The sequence below is a fragment of the Phyllobates terribilis genome, unplaced genomic scaffold, assembly GCF_046119375.1.
Source record: "Phyllobates terribilis strain yellow unplaced genomic scaffold, ASM4611937v1 Scaffold_1__5_contigs__length_1240528914, whole genome shotgun sequence".
Classification (NCBI taxonomy): domain Eukaryota; kingdom Metazoa; phylum Chordata; class Amphibia; order Anura; family Dendrobatidae; genus Phyllobates; species Phyllobates terribilis.
The window spans coordinates 956173890-956198492 of record NW_027362761.1 but is presented as its reverse complement, the minus strand read 5'-3'; the positions used below and the strand labels follow the sequence as shown (position 1 = coordinate 956198492).

Here is a 24603-nt window from a genome sequence, read left to right as displayed (position 1 = left end):
AGCACAGTGTACAGACCCCCAGCACAGTGTACAGCCCCCAGCACAGTGTACACCTCCTCCCCCAGCACAGTGTACACCTCCTCCCCCAGCACAGTGAACACCTCCTCCCCCAGCACAGTGTACACCTCCTCCCCCAGCACAGTGTACACCTCCTCCCCCAGCACAGTGTACACCTCCTCCCCCAGCACAGTGAACACCTCCTCCCCCAGCACAGTGAACACCTCCTCCCCCAGCACAGTGAACACCTCCTACCCCAGCACAGTGAACACCTCCTCCCCCAGCACAGTGAACACCTCCTCCCCCAGCACAGTGTACACCTCCTCCCCCAGCACAGTGTACACCTCCTCCCCCAGCACAGTGTACACCTCCTCCCCCAGCACAGTGAACACCTCCTCCCCCAGCACAGTGTACACCTCCTCCCCCAGCACAGTGTACACCTCCTCCCCCAGCACAGTGAACACCTCCTCCCCCAGCACAGTGAACACCTCCTCCCCCAGCACAGTGTACACCTCCTCCCCCAGCACAGTGTACACCTCCTCCCCCAGCACAGTGAACACCTCCTCCCCCAGCACAGTGTACACCTCCTCCCCCAGCACAGTGTACAGCCCCCAGCACAGTGTACAGCCCCCAGCACAGTGTACACCTCCTCCCCCAGCACAGTGTACAGCCCCCAGCACAGTGTACACCTCCTCCCCCAGCACAGTGTACAGCCTCCAGCACAGTGTACACCTCCTCCCCCAGCACAGTGAACACCTCCTCCCCCAGCACAGTGTACACCTCCTCCCCCAGCACAGTGTACAGCCCCCAGCACACGCCGCTGTGCTCCCTGAGCTCGCTGGCAGTGAGGCCTCTGTGCGCCTGTCCGCGCTGCTCCCGGCACTTCCTGCTCCTCCTCCCGCGCCGCCGCCTTCCTGCTCCCATTACTCCTCCAAACTGAAAACAAAACTTTTCCCATCCGGAGTCAGTTTCGTTTCTGGCCGTGTCCCCGGCGGCTCCTCCATTGAGGGTCGTTCCGCCCACCTGCCCTGGTCACAGTCATGGGCCCGGGCTCCATGCTGCCCGCCGCTGTGTAGCAGGGGGCCCTGTCTGTCACCTCCAGCTGGCGCTACACGTGGAGACCCTGTGCCCCTCTCATGCCCCCCACACACAGGCTCCATGCCACACGGCCCCTCTCCTCCCCGTGCCCGGCTACCTCTCGCCCATGTGGGCTAGATAAGGACGCGTCCCTGGCCTTTCCTGACTTTCGTTTCGGCGTTTGCTTTGTGGCAGTTGGGCAGCCATGGCCGGCCACAGTGAGCAAGGCGCAGCCCCTGCCCCCGGCAGTGATGGAACCACGGAGGAGGCTGCAATGGACGCTTATCTGAGGGCACATGGGCTGTACAGGAAGAAGATTGCCAAGGACGGCTCCTGTCTGTTCAGGGCAGTGGCTGAGCAGGTACAGTCCCTGAGATTGTGTAGTGTGGGGGCTGCGTAGATGGGCCTGGGGGGGGGGGGGGTGTCTCTGTGGACGGGGCCTGAGGACTAGGGGAGAAGGGGGTGTCTCTGTGGACGGGGCCTGAGGACTAGGGGAGAGGGGGGGTGTCTCTGTGGACATGGCCTCAGGACCAGGGGAGAGGGGGGTGTCTCTGTGGACGGGGCCTCAGGACCAGGGGAGAGGGGGGTGTCTCTGTGGACGGGGCCTCAGGACCAGGGGAGAGGGGGGTGTCTCTGTGGACGGGGCCTGAGGACTAGGGGAGAGGGGGGGTGTCTCTGTGGACGGGGCCTGAGGACTTGGGGAGAGGGGGGTGTCTCTGTGGACGGGGCCTGAGGACTTGGGGAGAGGGGGGTGTCTCTGTGGACATGGCCTCAGGACCAGGGGAGAGGGGGGTGTCTCTGTGGACGGGGCCTCAGGACCAGGGGAGAGGGGGGTGTCTCTGTGGACATGGCCTCAGGACTAGGGGAGAGGGGGGGGGTGTCTCTGTGGACATGGCCTCAGGACTAGGGGAGAGGGGGGGGTGTCTCTGTGGACGGGGCCTGAGGACCAGGGGAGAGGGGGGTGTCTCTGTGGACGGGGCCTGAGGACTAGGGGAGAGGGGGGGTGTCTCTGTGGACGGGGCCTGAGGACTTGGGGAGAGGGGGGGTGTCTCTGTGGACGGGGCCTGAGGACTTGGGGAGAGGGGGGTGTCTCTGTGGACGGGGCCTCAGGACCAGGGGAGAGGGGGGTGTCTCTGTGGACATGGCCTCAGGACCAGGGGAGAGGGGGGTGTCTCTGTGGACGGGGCCTCAGGACCAGGGGAGAGGGGGGTGTCTCTGTGGACATGGCCTCAGGACTAGGGGAGAGGGGGGGGGTGTCTCTGTGGACGGGGCCTGAGGACCAGGGGAGAGGGGGGTGTCTCTGTGGACGGGGCCTCAGGACTAGGGGAGAGGGGGGTGTCTCTGTGGACATGGCCTCAGGACTAGGGGAGAGGGGGGGGTGTCTCTGTGGACGGGGCCTGAGGACCAGGGGAGAGGGGGGTGTCTCTGTGGAGGGGGGTGTCTCTGTGGACGGGGCCTGAGGACCAGGGGAGAGGGGGGTGTCTCTGTGGACGGGGCCTGAGGTCTAGGGGAGAAGGGGGTGTCTCTGTGGACGGGGCCTGAGGACTAGGGGAGAGGGGGGGTGTCTCTGTGGACGGGGCCTGAGGACTAGGGGAGAGGGGGGGTGTCTCTGTGGACGGGGCCTGAGGACTAGGGGAGAGGGGGGGTGTCTCTGTGGACGGGGCCTGAGGACCAGGGGAGAGGGGGGTGTCTCTGTGGACATGGCCTCAGGACCAGGGGAGAGGGGGGTGTCTCTGTGGACGGGGCCTCAGGACCAGGGGAGAGGGGGGTGTCTCTGTGGACATGGCCTCAGGACTAGGGGAGAGGGGGGGGGTGTCTCTGAGGACCAGGGGAGAGGGGGGTGTCTCTGTGGACGGGGCCTCAGGACTAGGGGAGAGGGGGGTGTCTCTGTGGACATGGCCTCAGGACTAGGGGAGAGGGGGGGGTGTCTCTGTGGACGGGGCCTGAGGACCAGGGGAGAGGGGGGTGTCTCTGTGGACGGGGCCTGAGGTCTAGGGGAGAAGGGGGTGTCTCTGTGGACGGGGCCTGAGGACTAGGGGAGAGGGGGGGTGTCTCTGTGGACGGGGCCTGAGGACTAGGGGAGAGGGGGGGTGTCTCTGTGGACGGGGCCTGAGGACTAGGGGAGAGGGGGGGGTGTCTCTGTGGACGGGGCCTGAGGACTAGGGGAGAGGGGGGGTGTCTCTGTGGACGGGGCCTGAGGACTAGGGGAGAGGGGGGGGTGTCTCTGTGGACGGGGCCTGAGGACTAGGGGAGAGGGGGGGTGTCTCTGTGGACGGGGCCTGAGGACCAGGGGAGAAGGGGGTGTCTCTGTGGAGGGGGGTGTCTCAGTGGACGGGGCCTGAGGACTAGGGGAGAGGGGGGGGGTGTCTCTGTGGACGGGGCCTGAGGACTAGGGGAGAGGGGGGGTGTCTCTGTGGACGGGGCCTGAGGACCAGGGGAGAGGGGGGTGTCTCTGTGGAGGGGGGTGTCTCTGTGGACGGGGCCTCAGGACTAGGGGAGAGGGGGGTGTCTCTGTGGACGGGGCCTGAGGACTAGGGGAGAGGGAGGGTGTCTCTGTGGACGGGGCCTGAGGACCAGGGGAGAGGGGGGTGTCTCTGTGGACGGGGCCTCAGGACCAGGGGAGAGGGGGGTGTCTCTGTGGACGGGGCCTCAGGACTAGGGGAGAGGGGGGTGTCTCTGTGGACGGGGCCTCAGGACTAGGGGAGAGGGGGGTGTCTCTGTGGACGGGGCCTCAGGACTAGGGGAGAGGGGGGTGTTTATGGTTGAGCCTGAGTACTAGGGGGGGCTTTGTAGATGGGCCTGCTTTCTGAAGGGGGGTGGGATCTGTGGATGAGCCAGAGTTCTAGCACCTTACCTGAAGGGGGCAGTGCAGGTGTGCATGCAGCTTACTGTAGATGAGTGGGTATGAATAGTACACTACTTTGTGACATATAACAGGCAGTAGTGACCACAAGAACTGTGAGAGTTAGGCTATGTGCCCACGTAACGTTCTTGTAGCGTTTTTACGGCCGCGAAAATGCTTGTAAAACGGTCTGCCATGCAAAGCAATGTGAATTCTTATGTGCTGTGCATATGATGCGCTAATTAGCGTGCCATGACCATTTCTACCGCGATTACGCTGCAAATTCGCAGCCATTGAGGAACATTGAAACGCAGCAAACCCGCAGGTATATGTGGATTTGCTGCGTTTCAATTAAATTCAATGGCCATGAATTTGCAGCGTAATCGCGGTGTGTGTGGTACCCAGGATGAAGAGGAGACTACAACTCCTCTTCATCCCGGCTACCACGCGGTGAAAAAAAGAAATAAAGTTAAAAATAATAAAAACCTGTATACTCACCTCTCCGGTCTCCTCCCGGCGGCAATCCTCTCTCCTCGGCATCCCGTGGTGTACTTGCAGGACCTGCGGTGACGTCATTTAATCAGCTGATGGTCACGCGACCGCTGACGTCAGCGGTCAGGTGATGGTCGCGTGACCATCAGCTGACTAAATGACGTCACCGCAGGTCCTGCCAGTACACCGCGGGACGCCGAGGAGAGAGGATTGCCGCCGGGAGGAGACCGGAGAGGTGAGTATACAGGTTTTTTTTTATTTTTAACTTTTTAATTCTTTTTTTGTTTTTTTTACTATAGATGCCGCATTTAAAGCATCTAAGTTGGTCACACAATATAAATCCATGCCAGTTGCATGGATTTATATTGTGTGACCAACTTGTCAAGCACTTTTCCAAGTGATGCTCAAAATCGCTTGGAAAAGTGCTTGAAAAAACGCATGCGAAAATGCATGATAAAAACTCTTCTCACTGGCAGATAAAACGCATGTAAATCTGCATGCGTTTTTTTCTGCCATAGAGAGGCAAAACGCTCTGCATCAAATCTGCTACGTGGGCACATAGCCTTAGTGGGGCTAAATATGTGCTAGTTTGTCTCACACTTGGGAGCTCAGTCGATAAGAACTGTTTGTAATGACTAATCCCACCCTGGATGGTACTAGAGCTGTATACTAGACATTACAGTATAGTATGGAGGTGGTAAAGCGGCCTTGCTGTCTTGTGCTCCCAGTAGACTCGATGCTGCTTGTCCTTTCCTCCCATTAGTGTGCTGCTGCATGGTCGCACGCTCTCCATGTGTTAGGAGTGCCTGTAGATTCAGGATTGATTGTTTTCAGTGAGAAACAAATAATAATCTTGTAGTTATGATACTTTTTAGTGGCTAACGAGACTACTTAGGCCTGATGGAGAGACCCAAGTATTCTCGAAAGCTTGCTTTGTAACATCACTTATTTTATTTTTGTTAGCCATTAAAAGGTTTCATAACTACAAGATTATTATTCTGTTTCTCTCACTGAGAACAATCAATCTTGTAGATTCAGGAAGCTCAGCACTGTTATTTATGGAAAACCATCTTGGGCTCTTATCAGGGGTCCAGGGCTCTTATCGGGGTCATGGGCTCTGCTACGTTTCTGTAAGGACCTGTTCACATATTCCTGAGCTGATAAACTTTTTGGCACAGTTCCATACAGAAATTCTCAAATCCACCTACAGTTAGTCTTCAATGCAAGTAAATGTGATTTTTGTAACCCTGCTTAGATACTTAAGGAAAAATAATCCACATTTTTATCCATGCAGCTGAAAAAAATCTTCCAGAAGGTGAATGAGAATGTTCGTTCTTCTCATTGAAGGGGTATTCCCAACGGTAACACTTATGCTGTCTCCACAGGATATGCTGGAATTGTAGAGTATTTGTGGATCCCACCTATGGCACCATGATGTGTGCTGCGGTTAGTGGACAGGTGGCTGGAATTCTCATTGATTTGTATGGACATTTCTACCACGTCTTCCCCATCTGGCCCCACTTTCCTTATAGATGCCATTGCTGGGACCCATGTTTACTAGTCATTTGTGGCATACCCTGTGGATAGCTACAAGGTTTGAATATCCCTTTATTTCCGCATGGAAAAGTTAAATTGAGTGAAACTAATCCTCTGCCAGCGCATCCATTGCATATCTGTCACAGATACCCTAGTGTTGGCCTTGGATTTTTGTTTTTTCCCTTCCTTATAGAAGGTATGTTGACACTGCCACATGTACACATCTATAAATGGCTGCATGTTTTTACTTCTCATTCTGCTCCGCTTCTCCGTCTCTATACCATGCCATTCACAGACAGGACTGCCTGTATAATGTGACAGGTTCCCTTTAGGCTGGCCATTTACATTAGGTGATTGTCTGGTTGTCGCCATCTCTCCCGGCTGATGATTCCAGGCACGGAAGGATCAAACTGTTGGAATTTCAACACCTGATCCTTTTGTTTTCAGAGGAGGTATGCTGCTATCAGCGTTGTCTGGCATCGGCTTTTTCCCCTCTCCCCTTTGAACATCGGCTGACATAATCGTTTTTGTGTGTGAGGGATTCGGGTACGATGGGTTTCTGCCGAACGCAGACAGGTATCTGTAGTCATTAATCTGATCATAGCAGAAAATACATTTCTATAGATGTTTGTATACTGGCCCAAGTAGCCTAAAACTGTGGTTCTTGCAATGTTGGGTATGTTACCAAAGGGCCTATGTGTCGTGGAATTTCCACAGCTCACTATGGATTAGATTTTTCGTAACTTTCATCCTAATCCACAGCATAAATTGACATGGTGCAGATTTTGAGAGTATGTGAACATGGAGTTTTTGCAGATTTTCTTTACCAAAATAATCTTCATATGACCGCAGCAGAGTTTCACAAAAACGTCTTTTTTTTTTTTTTTACTGCAGTTTATGCTGCGGTAAAAACAAAACAAACAAAAAAAAAGGCCAAGAATACTCTTAACTTATTCTAAAGCACTGGAAAGAAAATGGATTGAACTGCACTGCCGTCAAAGGATAAGACAGGAATAAATTTCTGCAGTTTATTGGCCAACGCGTTTCAAACTTCATCAGGACAAAACCACGGAAACTTATTATAGGATGTATAGTCAAAAAGTCTGGCTGTCCTCCGCCAAACTTAGACATCACCAGAGAAAAAAAAAAGACGTATGCCACGATCTATATAGGAGACAAGGTGCAGCAATGTATTTTATTGGCCATACAACATGTTCCCATGTATTGGCCCATGCTGACACTAACAAATGGCTCCTGTGCGGGCTGATAACGTGGTGACATGCTGTGGAACGAATAAAAGATATTTTTGCACTTGTTCCTATTTTGTATGCTGGCAAACTTCTCAATTTATGCTGCAGATTTCAGTGTAATGGGTGAAACGTGCAGCAAATCTGCCGAATTTCAGCAACAATTCTCGCAGCGGTTATTGCCACTGCAGAAGTCTGAGGACAAGCCACAAATATGGTCGGTTTCTGCTGCAGATTTTCTCCTTAGTGTGTGGATGAGATTTTGTGAAATCTTATCCACAATACACCAGTCCCAGTATGCATTTTCTGTCCACAGTTTTTTTCCCTACAGAATTTCCATGTGCTGTGTACACCACGTGTATATACATCCTATAGGGTAACTAAACATTTAGAAAAGGTTGGGATATGTTGTGGCCTCTGTTTAGCATTATCGATCAGTGGTGGTTCTAGGCCTATCCCCGAGGGCGAGCGTTGTGGTGTAATGAGCCGGTACACCGCTCTTATCCTTTAGATACTTGCAGCCAGAGGCATCGTGAAGCACCTGTCTGTATGTTGTTATGCGGTGCTTGTATATACTTGTTATCTACTTCTGTGAACTCAAGAATTTGATGAAGATTCCAGATACTTCAAGATAAAGCGTTTCACTGGCATCGTAATGAGGATCAGTAATTCACTGCACACATTCACATGGATGATCATCCGCTTAGGGGGATGTATGGCTTCAGTTGTGTTCTAGCTAATAAACAAGCTGGTTTCTCTTGGAGGTATAATGTACAGCAGCATCGAAACATAGGACAAAGCAAACTAGCAGGGGTGAAACCAATTAAAGTTAAACCCCGTTTATTCATGACTCCATTGTTTAGGATCTTTGTTTTCTCACCGTAGTATAGTACTACCAGTTCACACGGATACATTCTTAATTTGCCAAAAGTTGTAATGTTACCTCTTTATTTCCAATATCTAGTTCACAAGCTTAAAAATACTTGGTTAAGACTACGGTAGGTTTAATGCATTCGACATTCACGATTTGAGTACGGACCGCCAACTATGGACAGGCTGCTGGTCTCCTGTGCCGAATGGAACAGCCTCTAGGGCGTCGAGTTTGGGTCAGTATGATGCAAAGCTTGCCGTCTGTACTCGGACTATGAATGTTGGCTGTGGGGAACCTGCCAAAGGAAATACATTTTCACAGAGGCATCCAGTAAAAAGCCTCATGGTATTTTTTATTTTTTTGATGGCCAACAGATGCCATTGTAGGGCTTCACAGTGGCATTCATGAAGCGTAGATCTGGAAAACCTCTCTGTTTAGATCTATGGTGGACACTGCAAAACACAATTTGAAAAAAGACCCTGAATCCATAAGGGTATGTTCAAACGATGCCGTCATGCTGAGAATTTTCCAAATTACAGTAAAAAGAATAGTCTTTGCCATGATTTAATAAGAACATGGCAGAAACACACTGATATTACCACAGATATGGAAAATCCACACAGCTCAGTCTCCTCTTGTGGACATACCCTAAAGAAGTATTCACACTGCAAGTTAATTCTGAACAATTTTTAAAGACATTAATTTTACGATTATGTTGCAGAGTAAACAGGCTGCCTATCACCTGAAGAACGAGTAAAGTTCTCGTTCATCGGGTGAGATGATCTTTTTTTGTTACCTAACAGATTATCGTTCCCAGCGGTGCATCGTTCTCGTGCTGCAGAGAACTACGGCAGCCTATGCACACTGAAGGATCGAATATAGATCGCTTGGTGCTCATCTACTTTGGTCTGCCTGTTTAAACAGGTATTCAACCACTGCCGATCGGTAAACTTTTACCAATTGCTGGGGGTATCGTGCTGCCGGTTATTCTGTGTAAACGAACCCTAAGTTTGGCACTTGTCATAGCCTAAGGTTTCTTTGTGCATTGTTTTAGTGAGCAATCTATAACATGGCACGTGAGAACATTTCTTATCAACATTTGTGGACCTGTATACATTGTAACGTGTCAGATTTTATGTATCTTTAAGGGGGATTTCCAGGGAATAGAAAATATTTTGAAAGGGAACCTGTCACTTGATTCATGCTGCCCAAGCTGCGAGCAGCATGAATCTGTACATGGCTGCACGACTGCTGCCAGGTATGTTTCTCTCTGAATATAGTTTTGACTTGTCAGCCAGAGACTATAGACCAATTTGAGATTAGTCCAGTGATTAAGCCCCCGGCTGGCTTCTCCCCGCGCCTTTCCTGTGTACACACCTGTGAGAGACCTGTCATCTAGAGCGGTGCGTGGAGAAGCCAGCACGGGAGCGCACCAGACTTGTCTTGCCTCTCACTATAGTCCCTGGCTGGCTTCTCCAAAACACCAGAGCATTTTGGGGAAAAAAAAACAATATCTGGCTGCAGTTGTGCAGCCACACTGATTCATGCTGCCTGTTTTTTTTTATTTTTTTATTATATCTCTCACCCTCCCCATTCCTCTTCTGCTTACTTGGTAGCTGTTTGGGTATGTGCACACGTTGAGTATTTGATTGCAGAAATTTTTGCAACGTTTCTGTATTTCTTGGCAGGAAAACACAGCCTCAAAAATGTTGCTTTTTTGCCTGCTTTTTTTTCAGTGCATTCCATGAATGAATAACGCACAGAGAATAGACACACTGCAGATTATTTTCTGCACCAAATCTGCAAGTCAAAACTACTCAACGTGTGCCTGACACTTCAGGTTTCTCATTCACTTTGCTGGCTTCTTTTTTTGTCACAGATCCATTCAGAAAAAAATGCTTCAAAAACGCACCAAATCTGCAACGTGTGCACACAGCCTTATTAGTCTGTTTCCTGGTCCCTTTTTGACATACAGACAATGCCCACTCAGCCACGCTGACACTCCCAGGGTGCCTAGAAGGAACACATCTGCTCCTTGCATCAGAGTTTAGCTAGTGTTACTGTAATAAGTGTAAAAACTCTCATCCTACACGTTGGCAGCGATAAATAGAAGGATGGCATAATCTGATTATGTAATATGTTTATGTTCCTGTTTTAGGTTTTGCACTCTCAGGCAAGACATTTGGAAATTAGGCAATCCTGTATACAGTATCTGGGTGAAAATCGAGACCATTTTGAATCGGTAAGTAAAACGTGTTTCCATTTCCCGATGTCTAGTTTTATAGCTTCCTCATACAGTTGGTTATAAGTGTTCCCCCAACGCCAGTCATCAAGGCCCACCAACAGATCATGTTGTCAGGATTTCCTTACTATTACACAAGTGATGGAATTATTGCCTGTGCAGGTGATGGAATTATCACCTGAGTAATACTAAGGAAATCCTGAAAACATGGCCTGTTGGTGGCCTTGAGGACTGGAGTTGGGGAACACTGGGTTATAACATCTCCAGCAAATGGAGGCTTTGCATTTAATGGGACCTCCCCTACTAGATAAAACTGAGCACAGCTTCTGGCCCATAGGGGCCATGGTGATCTTAATAAATTGGTGTCCCTTCGTGTCAATGGGCATTCCTCTCTTGTCTTGTTACATGTGTATTGCCTATGAAGGAAGCATATCCTTTATTTTTGAAAGAAAATGCTAAAACTATAATTTCCATCACTTCTAATTAGCTGCCGCTGCTTGATCGCCCCACTGTGTTGCAGGCGTCAGTGCTTGATTTTTTTTTGCAGTTCTTGACAGAACAGGCATAGTTACCTGCATTAATATGAAAGGCTGGAGGCACGTAAATCTATATACCCCTACAGCACTTACGCTGTGTCTCGTTTCCAAAGTTTTAGGCAATGCTGCCACGATGAGTTTTTGATGTTGCAGATTTTCTGCACCTATTAGGTTACTTGTGTTTTTTGCTGCTGCAATTTGCGGATTACGTGCATTTTAATCATGTTTGTGAAACGTCAATACACATGCATTCTCTGCATCTGATTCAATTCTGTGGTGAAAATCCGCACACAAAACGTAGTTTTATGTACTTACAAGAGAAATTGACATGTTACCAATTTAAAAAGAAAGCACAGTGGGCATAAGATTGGAATCCCATCCACTGTGCTGAAAGGTCAATGTCAAAAATAAACCAAAAGCTCATTGTGGGAACTTAAGGGGTTATGATTAACAACCGCCAATATGCATTAAAACAGCGGCTGTTAAGGGGTCTTACTCCTGACCGCGGTTTTAAAATGGCAGTGAGGAATAAGTGAATAGCAACCCCCAGTGGGTGCAAATCCCGCGGGTGACACCCTGCTGTATCAACCCTGGCCGGTTTTGGAACCGATCGAGGCCGATTAACCCCTTGAAATACCACTGTCAGTTACGGCTGCTGTATCTTAAAGGGAATCTGTCACCTCCTGGGAGTTATCAGACCTGTACTATGGGCATACAAGTTATAGAAAATTAAATCTATACATACCTGTATGGCCCCCAGACGCCCAGAAATCCCTGCCTAACTGTTTATTATTTCCCGAAACCCCCACCTATATGCTAAGTTACCATATTCCCCCCCCCCCCTCCTTACCCTGCACGTCAGTGGGCCCTGTGACGTGCACTGTGCTCCCTGACTTCCCGGGCATGCTCACATAGATCGCTCTTTGCTTCATCCTGGCCCCATCTGTCTGTGCACTGCGCCGCAGGAATCTTGCGCAGGCGCCGGGAAGTGACAGTGACTCCCCGGCGCCTGCGCAATAGAAACCTGTGGCGCAGTGCACGGAGAGATTGGGCTGGGATAAAGCAAAGCGCGATCTATGTGAGCGGAGCATTGGGCATGCCCGAGAAGGAACACAGCGCACGTCACAGAACCCTGTGACGTGCAGAGGAAGGGGGGGAATATGGTAAAGAAACATATAGGCGGGGATTTCAGGGAATAATAAACAGGCGAAGATTTCTTGGAGTCTCCTGGACGCCAAGCCTGTGGATCACAGAGGTGATAAAAACACTTTTCTCTGCAATCAAACTTCTATGGGCCATACAGGTATATACAGATTTATTTTTCTATAACCTGTATGCCCATAGTAGAGGTCTGTTATCTCCCAGGGGGTGACAGATTTCCTTTAAGTCGTTTAAAAGGGGGCTAAAAGATATGCAAAACATTTGGCCCAGCAAATGTTGAAAACTAACACATAAAGGGATAAAATGATGCAAACACAATTTTCTTCCTTATAGCTGACAACTCTTTGCTTCCGGTTTACTAAAATCACCAGGAAAATGACATCACAACAACCAGACAGGAATAATCACACTTTATATTAAAAAAAAAAAACTTTGGGTGCTACTGTAAATGCTAAACACTGAGAAGAACATACAGCAACAGATCATGCAATTTCTAATTTGCTGATGATGGGAATGTCCTTTTTGCCTTAACGATCAATTGTTGTTCTTTTTTAGTTTATTGAGGGCTCTTTTGAAGAGTATTTGAAACGTCTGGAAAATCCACAGGTACGCTCGATGTTATTGTAGACTGATATATTATTGATTCAGGTTACCTTGTGAGTCTTGGGTGGTACACCAAAGGCAATTTCTTTCCTTTACGATGAAAAAGCTTCTACAAGAAAATAAATGTGGGACTTTGTAGAGGATAAAATAGAGAAGAACTGCGTTTCTAGTGGTTGAATTAGTCATCAGTTAAAGATTCTAAAAATCATGGAATATCTCTAAGAGGTTGTCCTAACTGGTTTTAAAGGCTGGCTTGGGTTTTATTCATGTTTTTCCAGTGACTGTATACAGTGATTTGCATTATTATTTCTCTGATTATGTTGGGAACTTTTTTATTGCAATTTCTATTATTTCCTGTAGGAATGGGTTGGTCAAGTTGAAATAAGTGCCCTTTCTTTAATGTTCAGGTAGGTAATGTCTGTCTTTTTTTCTTATATGTACAGTAAAGATTTAAGAAACATACTACACTCTGGGCAACTTCTCAGGGATCCCACTAGTTTAAGGGCCCCAAGCATTTCTATTCCAAGGTTTAAGGTTACTTGGTGACATCATGGTCATGTGACGATGATGTCACCAAGGGTACTTTAACTGCGGGAGTCTAGAAGAACTGAAGAGGAGACAGGCTGGTATGCAGGGCTTGTGTTGGGTGGAATGGGGGCAAACAAATCAATTTCTCAAGGCCCCCACTATCTCTGGGGCCTCTAGCGCTTCTTTTCCGAGGTCAAGGCCGCTTAAGGACTTTTGTTGACATCACGGTCATGTCATCATGATGTCACCAAAGGGCCTTTAACTGTGGAAGTCTAGAGAAATTAAAAAGACAGGCTGTGTACATAAGAAAAAAAACCTGTATGTCATGGAGATCGGGATGGGGAGAAGCTGGCCGGGATCTGCCGTAGACTAGACTGTCAACCTTCATAGTCGGCGAACGGCTTTTCAGAGTAGTGTTTTTTTTTTTTTTTTTTTTTCTGAGGCAGCGTTTCATAGTAAAACATCCATGGCTGCAATCCTGCACCAGTGTCTGATTCTTTACGCCTTTGGTTCGAACAACTAGCATGTGATGGCTGGTTCCCTTTACGCTTAATTACTACTTATTGGAGCCCCAGAGGATCCTGGAGATATAATGGTTTTGATGTATATGGAAAAATTCTACATTTCCTTTGATGTTAAATGTGTTTATACAATGGCGTTCCATTTCCCAATGCCGTACATATCTTGGAAATGTCATATACTGGACATCTTACCGCAATTATTTATGGTTCAGTAATGGGTAAAATATCTTGTGTTGGCTGTTAACTTAGTGTCTCTGCTTTCTGTTCTTTAGCAAAGATTTTATCATTTATCAAGAAGCTAATGCCCCTCCCGCTCGTGTCACTGATAATGGCTTTTCTGATCAGGTTGGTTGGATTTTTGTACTATTGTAATATACGCTTCATTATGCAATTGATTTATTAGCTAATGTTATACAGTTGTTGGACAAACCCACATTTCCATTCTTTTGCGACTATATAGAAGAAAAGAGCGAATATAAAAATAATCCTAGATGAAATTTCACCATAGTTATCTAATATTTATATCTCCAGTTTATACAGCGGCAAGCAGATGATTATAATGTTTTTCTGACTGATATGCAACGTTAGGCCAATTCCTATAGCCTGCATTGCTGCTGTGCTAATATCAAGACCTGTCTACCTGTGGCCAATTATCCTTACTGGCGGCTTACATCGGCCGACTGGTAGCGCTGCCGCCAATCAGCTACTTGTTACCAGTCATTTAATAGTTTAGACAGGCAGACTGCGCTGAAGATGCACCTGCAATAGATCATTCTGTGTGAATTGGCTGCCATTGATCTTGGCACCGTCGGTCCTGTTTACAAAGGACCATGTGCTGCCGAGATGTTTAGGGCAAACCAAAAGGTCAGTTCACCCGACTTTTTTTTTTTGGGAGCAATTCGTAATTCTACATTGAAATAATGTTGCACATATTGTTTTGTTCTCTTTTAGATACAGCTTTGTTTTTCTAATGGAAACCATTACGACATCATATACCCTGCACGTTGTGCTGAGAGTGCCTCTCTGTGCCAATGTAAGTAAATAAATCTAAAACAGTTGTATGAGATTTAGGGGGGATTTCCCACGGTGGCTCGAGATCCTCATTCCAATGATCAGTGGGCCCCGGCGTTTCGACGTTGATCACCTATGCTGTAACTTCATTATAAATATAAAAAAAAAAAAAAAAGTCCTTCTGTATTATTGGATGGTGTGCATTACTTATTCAGTTCTTTATACTTTTACGGCGAATGCAGATGAATTTACTTTTGGGCGACTAATCTGTTGTTTTGCATCCTCTTTTTTTTTTTTTTTTTTTTTTTTAGCCATCATTTATGAGTTGCTCTACGAAAAGGTATTTGGGCTTTCTGTTACAAAAGAAGTGTTAAAAGCTGATACTTTTGATTCCAAGCCTGAAGAGGAGGATTTCATCAGTGGAGCTTCAGGATCTGATGAGGAAAATAAAGTTGCTGGGTAATTATAAGCAATGTGTATATAATATATTGCCTGCAAAATTGAACTGGGAATATTTTAAATGGTTATTACCAAGATAGTAAGCGAGTGCCAGAGAAAGTTGGTTAGAGCTCTCAGATATTTCCCATCAGTCCTATAGACAATGAAAGGAGTAGAAGTTGATCATGCACGCTGCTGCTCCATTCAAGACTGGGCTCTGCAGAACCACGTTCTCAGAATCACTGGGGGTCCCAGCTGTCAAACCCCCAGCAGTCAGTAAGTTATCCTCTAGCTACGGGAAAGAGGATAATTTACTGATCACTGGTAATACTCCTTTAAAGAAGTTCTACAATTGGTTTAACCAATTGCAGAGTCAAATGGTTGTCTCTAAACTGTGGCACAACCTGACCGTGGAGGTTGGCACCCTAGAGATGAGCACAAATGGGGCCCCCACTAACCGTCGGCTGACCCTAGAACATCCCATAATGTTTGGTACCCATAATGAAGGATGAATACAAAATCTCTGTACTGAGGTAGAAAAATATTACAATTTGAGAGTCCTTAGTGGTTGATGCTTTTTAATGGCTAACTTTCTTTTTCCTGTATACTGAGGATAATAAGAGTCAGACAAATATATATGACAATATGTAAACCAAAGAGATAGCAATATGCTATTCGATAATCAAAAAGTCTAAAGATGTATTTTGCAATACTTAAAGCCTAACTATGGTTTTAATTCTTCATAAATAAATAGTACACATGAAAATAGGCAACTTTGTAATGTATGTATGTTATCAGAGAAATCTGCCTCTCTGATAGAATTGATCAGTCATTATCAAAATTCTCAATTCTGTGGTCTAAGGCGTAAGTTTTCTCCTTATGGAGAGTGACATGTCAGGTCTGGCTTGCCAGTCAATTTGTGGACTCGGTGTTTCGGAGCATATCAATCTCCATAAAGAGAAAACTTACCCCTTAGATCCCAGTCTTAGCCTCTCACCCAGCCAAATCAGATCTCATACTTTGCATTACGAGGGGCAGTACCCGGAAACACCGTGTCTGCAAATTGAGCTTCTGACTTGGCTTTTATCCTAGGTCATGTGACAAGGTTTGTTAAAGGGTCGATATTGACTTGTAGGATTGCTACTTCCAATAGGTGGCGCTATAGAGTTCAATTCTGAGGTAAAATCTGTGTTCAGTGAAGAGACTCTCACCAATATAGAGATGGGAGATGACGGCTGCTACTGCTAAGATGCTATGTAGATGGGAGGAGGACGGCGGAGCTCTGCCTCTAGCTCCTCCCTCCTCACATCTACATCAAACTGTATCCGTAGCCTCTGCCATCTCCTACCTCAGTAATGGGAAAGTTTGTCTTAACTGAATACAAATTTTACCTCCGAATTGAGAATTTTGATCATGACTGACCAATTTTGTCAGAGAAAGAAGCAAATTTTTCTGATAAGATATATTACAAAAGAGCTTACTTTCATGTGTACTATTCATTTGTGAAACACCAATTAAAATGATGGTTGCTCTTTAACCCCTTAATAATATCTGACGTACTAATACGCGTCTGTGCCCTGGGACTTAAGAGCCAGACCCATATTAGTACGTCATCGCGCGCGCACACAGGCTGTGCGGGCGCGATCGCCGCCGGGTGTCAGCTGATTGTCACAGCTGACACCCGATACTATGTGCAGGGAGCGGTCCTGCACCACTCCCAGCACATTAACCCCTGCGATGCTGCGATCGAAGTCGATCGCAGCATTGCGGGGGCAAGGGGAGGTGATCGCAGATACTCGCCTCCTCTTCCGGCTTCCAGCGCTGTCTGCAAAGGCTTCCCGGGTGTTGCCATGATGACCCGATGTCGTCATGACAACATCCGGGTCACCAGACAGCAGGAAGATTGTTTGGACATGCACAGTGCATCTCCAAACAATCTTCTCACTGTGCAGCGCTGATAGCCTGTATGATACAGGGATGGTGCTGCATTCCTGTGCCATGCAGGCGATCAGAAAAAAAAAAGTGAAAGTCCCATAGTGGGACAAAGTAATAAAGTATAAAAACTGTCAGTGAGTGAAAAAAATAAATAAATAAATAAATTGCAAAAATATAAAAAAAAAATAAATAAAATAATCCACCAAAAATAAAAATATAATGTACCCATCAATAAATATTATTATAAAAAAACACAAAAAAAACAATAAAAGTACACATTTGGTATCGCCGCGTCCGGAACAACCTGACCTATAAAACTGTCCCACTAGTTAACCCCTTCAGTGAACACGGTAAAAAAAAAAAAAACGAAGCAAAAAGCCATGCTTTATCACCATACCGCCAAATAAAAAATGGAATAACACACGATCAAAAAGACTAATATAAATAAAAATGGTACCGCTGAAAATGTCATCTCGTCCCGCAAAAAACAAGCTGACATACAGCTCCATCAGCCGAAAGATAAAAAAGTTATAGCTCTCAGAATAAAGCTATGCTAAAAAATATTTTTTTCTATAAAATTGCTTTTATTATGTAAAAGTGCAAAACATAGAAAACCGATATAAATGTGGTACCGCTGTAAACTTACTGACCCGAAGAATAAAGCTGCCTTATCACTTTTACCACACGCGGAACAGAATAAAAAAAAAAAAAAAAAAAAACAATTCCTGAATTGTTGGTTTTTGCTTATTCTGCCTCCCAAAAATCGGAATAGAAAGCGATCAAAAAATGTCACGTGCCTGAAAATGGCACCAATAACCACGTCAACTCATCCCGCAAAAAACGAGCCGTCACATGACTGTCTGCCAAAATCTGGAAAAATTGTAGCTCTCAAAATATGGCGATGCAAAAACTAGATTTTACAAAAAATGCATCTTTTTGTGTGTGACAGCTGTCAGTCATAAAAACCCCATATGATTCTGGTATCACTGTAATCGCACCGACCCGAAGAATAAAGTCATCTAATCACTTATACCGCACGAGGAAAGGCGCAAAAAATAAACTCTTGGGTTAGGGTTGTGCTAGGGTTAGGGTTGTGCTAGGGTTAGGGTTGTGCTAGGGTTAGGGTTGGGGTTGGGATTTTTTTCAAAAGTAAGAAAAAAGATGACGATATGGCGACTAGTGTTGAGCGCAAGTGCTCGCTACTTGAGTTTGCATCGGGTGCTCTGGTATGCATTGAGTATCGTGGGTATTTGAGTGACATGCTCGAGTCTCTGCCCCATATGCTTCGCGGCCAAAAAAACTTTACGGAGATTGCCTGCCATGCACGAGCGATCCCCGCATGTTTTTTTTTGGGTGTCTAATAACCGTGAAACATGCGGAGCAGGGACTCGAGCATGTCACTCGAGCACACGCTGTACCTGATGCAAACTCAAGTAGCGAGCACTTGCGCTCAAGACTAAAGACAACTTATTCAATATGATGACCTAATGTAAACAAATTCTGTGTCGTACCTCTGGGTTCAAAATGTTCACTATACACCTTAATAAAATCCTTGAGGGGTATAGTTTCCAAAATGGGGTCACTTGTGGGGGAGCTCCACTGTTTAGGCACATCACGGGCTCTCCAAACGCGACATGGTGTCCGCTAACAAATTGAATGGAAAATCGGCTCAAATTGTTAGCGGACGCCATGTTGCGTTTGGATAGCTACTGCGTGCTCAAACATTGAAGCTCCCCCACAAGTGACCCCATTTTGGAAACTAGACCCCCCAAGGCACCTATCTAGATGCATAGTGAGCACTTGGAACCCCCAGGTGCTTCACAAATTGATTCGTAAAAATGAAAAAGTGAAAAAAAAACACTTTCATATTTATCAATCAATTTGTGAAGCACCTGGGGGTTCCAAGTGCTCACTATGCATCTAGATAGGTGCCTTGGGGGGTCTAGTTTCCAAAATGGGGTCACTTGTGGGGGAGCTCCAATGTTTGGGCACACAGGGGCTCTCCAAACACAACATGGCGTCCGCTAATTATTCAAGCAAATTTTACAATCAAAAAGTCAAATGGCGCTCCTTCCCTTCCGAGCCCTGCCGTGCGCCCAAACAGTGTTTTTTCCCCACATATTGGGTATCTGCGTGCCCAGGGGAAATTGCACAACAAATTTTGGGGTCCATTTTTTCTTGTTACCTCTGTGAAAATAAAAAAAATTTGGTCTAAAGTAACATTTTTGTGAAAAAAGTTAAATGTTCATTTTTTTCTTCCACATTCAAAAAATTCCTGTGAAGCACCTGAAGGGTTAATAAAGTTCTTGAATGTGGTTTTGAGCACCTTGAGGGGTGCAGTTTTTAGAATGGTGTCACTTTTGGGTATTTTCTGTCATAAAGACCTCTCAAAGTGACTTCAAATGTGATGTGGTCCTTAAAAAAAATGGTTTTGTAAATTTTGTTGGAAAAATGAGAAATCGCTGGTCAACTTTTAACCCTTATAGCTCCCTAACAAAAAAAAATTTTGATTCCAAAATTGTGCTGATGTAAAGTAGACATGTGGGAAATGTTATTTATTAACTCTTGTGTGACATATCTCTGATTTAAGGGCATAAAAATTCAAATTTTGAAAATTGCAAAATTTTCAACATTTTCGCCAAATTTCCGTTTTTTTCACAAATAAACGCAAGTGATATCGAAGAAATTTTACCACAATCATGAAGTACAATATGTCACGAAAAAATCTTCTCAGAATCAGGGGGATCCGTTGAAGCGTTCCAGAGTAATTACCTCATAAAGTGACAGTGGTCAGAATTGTAAAAATTGGCCTGGTCATTAACGTGCAAACCACCCTCGGGGCTTAAGGGGTTAACCCCTTTCTGACATTTGTGGTAATAGTACATCCTTGTGCCCTGGGCCTATTGCGCCAGGGACGTACTATTGCGCAGAATGCGATCGCGCCCACACACAAGCTGTGCGGGGCGATCGGCGCCGGGTGTCAGCTGATAATACCAGGTGTCAGCTGTGACAATGTGCTGGGAGCGGTCCCACATCACTCCCGGCACATTAACCCCTGAAATCCTGCGATCGAAGTTGATTGGCGCTTACCTTTGGAATGCTGCAATACTTGCCTCCTCTCCGGCGTCCCGCGCTGTCTGTGTGGGGTCCCGGTGGTTGTCATAGTGATCCGATGTCTGCATGACGACATCCGAATCACCAGACAGCAGGAAGTTATGTAGACCGTGCTCAGTTCGCGGTCTAACTAACTTGTGTGCTCAGGGCTGCAGCCTGCAGAGCATAGAGATGCTGCAGCATTTCTATGCTATGCAAGCGATCTGGGTGAAAAAAAGTCCCATGGTGGGACAAAGTGTAAAAGTTTAAAAAAAAAAAAAAAAAAATTGTAAAAATCTAAAAAAAAAAAACCCTGAAAAAAAAAAAAAAAATATTGTACCCATGAATAAATATTCTGGAAAAAAACAAAACAATAAAAGTACACATATTTGGTATTGGCGCGTCCGGAACGACCTGACCTATAAAACTGTCCCACTAGTTAACCCCTTTAGTGAACACGGTAAAAAAACTAAATAAAAAACAAAGCAAAAAACTATGCTTTATCATCATACTGCCAACCAAAAAATGAAATAAAACGCGATCAAAAAGACTAATATAAATAAATAAAAACGTCATCTTGTTCAGCCGTAAAATAAGTTATAACTCTCAAAATAAAGCGATGCAAAAAAAATATTTTTTCTATAAAATAGCTTTTATTGTGTAAAAGCGCCAAAACATAAAAAAAAGATATAAATGTGATACTGCTGTAAACTTACTGACCCGAAGAATAAAGCTGTCTTCTCAATGTTTACACACGCAGAACGGCATAATAATAATAAAAAAAAACAAAAACATCATGAATTGTTGGCTTTTGTTTATTCTGCCTCCCAAAAATCGGAATAGAAAGCAATCAAAAAATGTCACATGCCTGAAAATGGCACCAATAACAACATCAACTCGTCCCGCAAAAGACACGCCCTCACATGACTGTCGACTGAAATATGGAAAAATTATAGCGCTCAAAATATAGCGATGCGAAAACTAGTCTTTGCAAAAAAAAAAGTCTTTTAGTGTGGGACAGCTGTCAATCATAAAAACCCGATATGAATCTAATCGCACCAACCCGAAGAATAAAATCGTCTAATCACTTATACTGCACGAGGCTAGGGTTAGGGTTAGTGCTAGGGTTAGGGTTGGGATTTTTTCAAAAGTAAAGAAAAAAAAAATGATAACGATATGGCGGCTTGTATTGAGCGCAAGTGCGCTCTACTTGAGTTTGCATCGGGTGCTCAGGTATACACTGAGTATCGCGGGTGCTTGAGTGACATGCTCGAGTCTCCGCCCCATATGCTTTGTGACCAAAAAAACCTTGCGGGGATTGCCTGCCATGCACGAGCGATCCCCGCATGTGTTTTTTGGGTGTCTTAACAACTGTGAAACATGCGGGCGGGGACTCGAGCATGTCATTTGAGCACCCGCGATACATGGTGCATACCTGAGTACCCGATGCAAACTCAAGTAGCGAGCACTTGCGCTCAAGACTGACAACATTAGGTCATGGTATTGAATAAGGTATCAAATTCTGTGTCGTACCTCTGGGTTCAAAATGTTCACTATACCCCTTGATAAAATCCTTGAGGGGGTCTAGTTTCCAAAATGGTGTCACTTGTGGGGGGTTTCCACTGTTTAGGCACATCAGGGGCACATCCGCTAATTATTCAAGCAAATTTTACAATCAAGTCAAATGCCGCTCCTTCCCTTCTGAACCCTACCGTGTGCCCAAACAGTGTATTTTCTCCACATATGGGGTATTTGCATACTCAGGAGAAATTGTACAGTAAATGGTGTGGCGCAATTTCTCCTGTTACCCTTATGAAAATGCAAAATTGGGGGCTGAAAAACTTTTTTGTGGGAAAATGTAAAGATTTTATTTTTACGGCTCAATGTTATTAACTTCTGTGGAGCACCTGGGGGTTCAATGTGCTCACCACACATCTAGATAAGTTCCCTGAAGGGTCTAGTTTCCAAAATGGTGTCACTTGTGGGGGGTTTCCACTGTTTAGGCACATCAGGGGCTCTCCAAACGCAACATGGCGTCCGCTAATTATTCAAGCAAATTTTACATTCAAAAACTTAAATGACGCTCCTTCTCTTCCGAACCCTGCCGTGCGCCCAAACAGTGGTTTTCTCCCACATATGGGGTGTCGGCTTACTAAGGAGAAATTGCACAACAAATTTTTGGGTCCATTTTTTCCTGTTACCCTTGCAAAAAAAAAAAAAAAGGATCTAAAGTAACATTTTTGTGAAAAAAGTTAAATGTTAATTTTTTTCTTCCACATTCCAAAAATTCCTGTGAAGCACCTGAAGGGTTAATAAAGTTCTTGAATGTGGTTCTGAGCACCTTGAGGGGTGCAGTTTTTAGCATGGTGTCACTTTTGGATATTTTCTGTTATAAAGACTCCTCAAAGTGACTTCAAATGTAATGTGGTCCCTAAAATAATGGTTTTGTAAATTTTGTTGAAAAAAATAGAAATCGCAGGTTAACTTTTAACCCTTATAACTTCCTAAAAAAAAAAAAATTAAAATTTGGTTCCAAAATTGTGCTGATGTAAAGTAAACATGTGGGAAATGTTATTTATTAACTATTTTGTGTGACATCTCTCTGATTTAAGGGCATGAAAATTCAAAGTTTGAAAATGGTGAAATTTTCGCCAAATTTGTGATGCGTTTATTTGTGAAAAAAAAATAAAGTGATATCGAAGAAATTTTACCACTGTCATGAAGTACAATATGTCACAAAAAAACAATCTCCGAATCACTGGGATCCATTGAAGCGTTTCAGAGTTCTTACCTCGTAAAATGATAGTGGTCAGAATTGTAAAAATTGGCCTGGTCATTAACGTGCAAACCACCTTCGAGGGTAAATGGGTTAAATGTTTATATCGCACATCATCAGGTTACATACCCCACAGTATCAAAATAACTCCTTCATAAAAACATGTATATTAATCCAGTACGTGTCTACCATACTCCTCCATCCACATACTGAGCCTCAAGACATTTCCCCTCCAGCATCCATCATCTTGGTGAATAACCCTTCTCTCCATGGGCCTCTTGATCCATCCAGAGGGGAAACGCATTAAGGCGCAGTATGTGGATGGACAGGTATGGTAGTCTTTGACTCTTATTATGCTCTTTATTGAAACTTACTATTTATCCTTTATTATGGGTGTTATAGGGCGCCATTTGCTCTTCTCTCTAGGGTACCAACCTCCTCTGGTAGGTAGTGCTGGAATTGTATATTCGCAGATTTAATCCCATTATTTGCCAAGTTAATATGTTTGTTTGGGGTCTTTTTACTTGTGAACTAATGTATTCATTTTTGGGGGATTTTTTTGTTAGCTGTCTATATAATTGATCCTCTTTGGTTTATCCACTTTTATTAGCCATTGTGGGGACAACTTCTTTATTAGTAGAGTAACAGACTGAAAATTCAATTTCATCAATGACTGCCCATTTTATACATTTGTCAGTGTGTTGGGCCTCATTGTGATGTCAGTTAGATAACCCCTCACCTGCTTTTTAGAGGCATATTCCAAAAATTCTGGATGCTGATAAAAAGACTCCATTGCCGTCTTGTGATAAGGAGTAAGTGAGGATTTTTTTAATGAAATGAAGCACATCCGATTTGAGGCTGAATCTACCATTTACTTGGTTTTATAGTTCCAAGTATACACTGTGGTGTTTATTAGAATTTTTTCTAATTGTTGCAGGAATAATAATCTGAATTTTGTGAATATGAATGGGTTTAAATCTCACAAGGATGGCAAGGTAAGCTATGGGTTATGTTACTATTGGCTCTTTATGTTCAATTCCCTCCAATCTAGTGTGCAAATTGCCTCTTCAGAGATGAAGGGGACTTGACCTCTATAGCGCCACCTATTGGAAGCAGCAATCCTACAAGTCACAATCGACCCTTTAACGAGTTTTGCAATATGACTTTGGATAAAAGCCAAATCTGAATCACAATTTGCAGACTCGTGTTTCGGGCTATTGCCCCTCATCAGTGCAAAGTATGAGATCTGATTTGGCTAGGTGAGAGGCTCTGGACTGAGGTCTAAGGGGTAACGTTTGTTCAATCTAGTGACCATTGTAGGACTTAAAAATGATGAATGGGGACTACAGAAACAGTTGAGTGCTTACTCATGCCCACCCTGGGACATTGAAGGAGCTTTAAAAATTCAGGGTCTCACCCACAAAATGTCTCTCCGTACAACATCCACCTTACCCCTCTGCCGCTTAAAATAAAAAGTATATTATACACCACTGTTGCTGTCATGCCAGGACTGAGTATTGCCTACATACTAAAAGCCACTATACAAAGGGCAATATTACCGAAATTACCACGATACAAGGCCAAAAAAACACCGCTACACGATAACCATTAATATGACCACTGCATGGTGAATAAATAATACCATACCTCTACAAAGACCAATATTACCTCTATTCACCTACCACTATATAGTGATT

At 45.2% G+C, this 24603-nt stretch overlaps 1 protein-coding gene across 1 annotated transcript in view; it reads left to right on the top strand.

Annotated features, from left to right (window-relative positions):
- Positions 1-809: 809 nt before the first annotated feature.
- The window catches only part of OTUD4 (OTU deubiquitinase 4), a 45598-nt gene continuing 21804 nt past the window's right edge, over positions 810-24603 (top strand). Inside the window, exons 1-8 of the mRNA XM_073642490.1 lie at positions 810-1435; positions 10221-10304; positions 12557-12607; positions 12965-13011; positions 13926-13998; positions 14605-14686; positions 14976-15123; positions 23844-23901. Coding sequence (XP_073498591.1) covers positions 1280-1435; positions 10221-10304; positions 12557-12607; positions 12965-13011; positions 13926-13998; positions 14605-14686; positions 14976-15123; positions 23844-23901 — 699 coding nt within the window. The 5' untranslated portion in view covers positions 810-1279. The remainder of the gene's footprint in view (positions 1436-10220; positions 10305-12556; positions 12608-12964; positions 13012-13925; positions 13999-14604; positions 14687-14975; positions 15124-23843; positions 23902-24603) is intronic.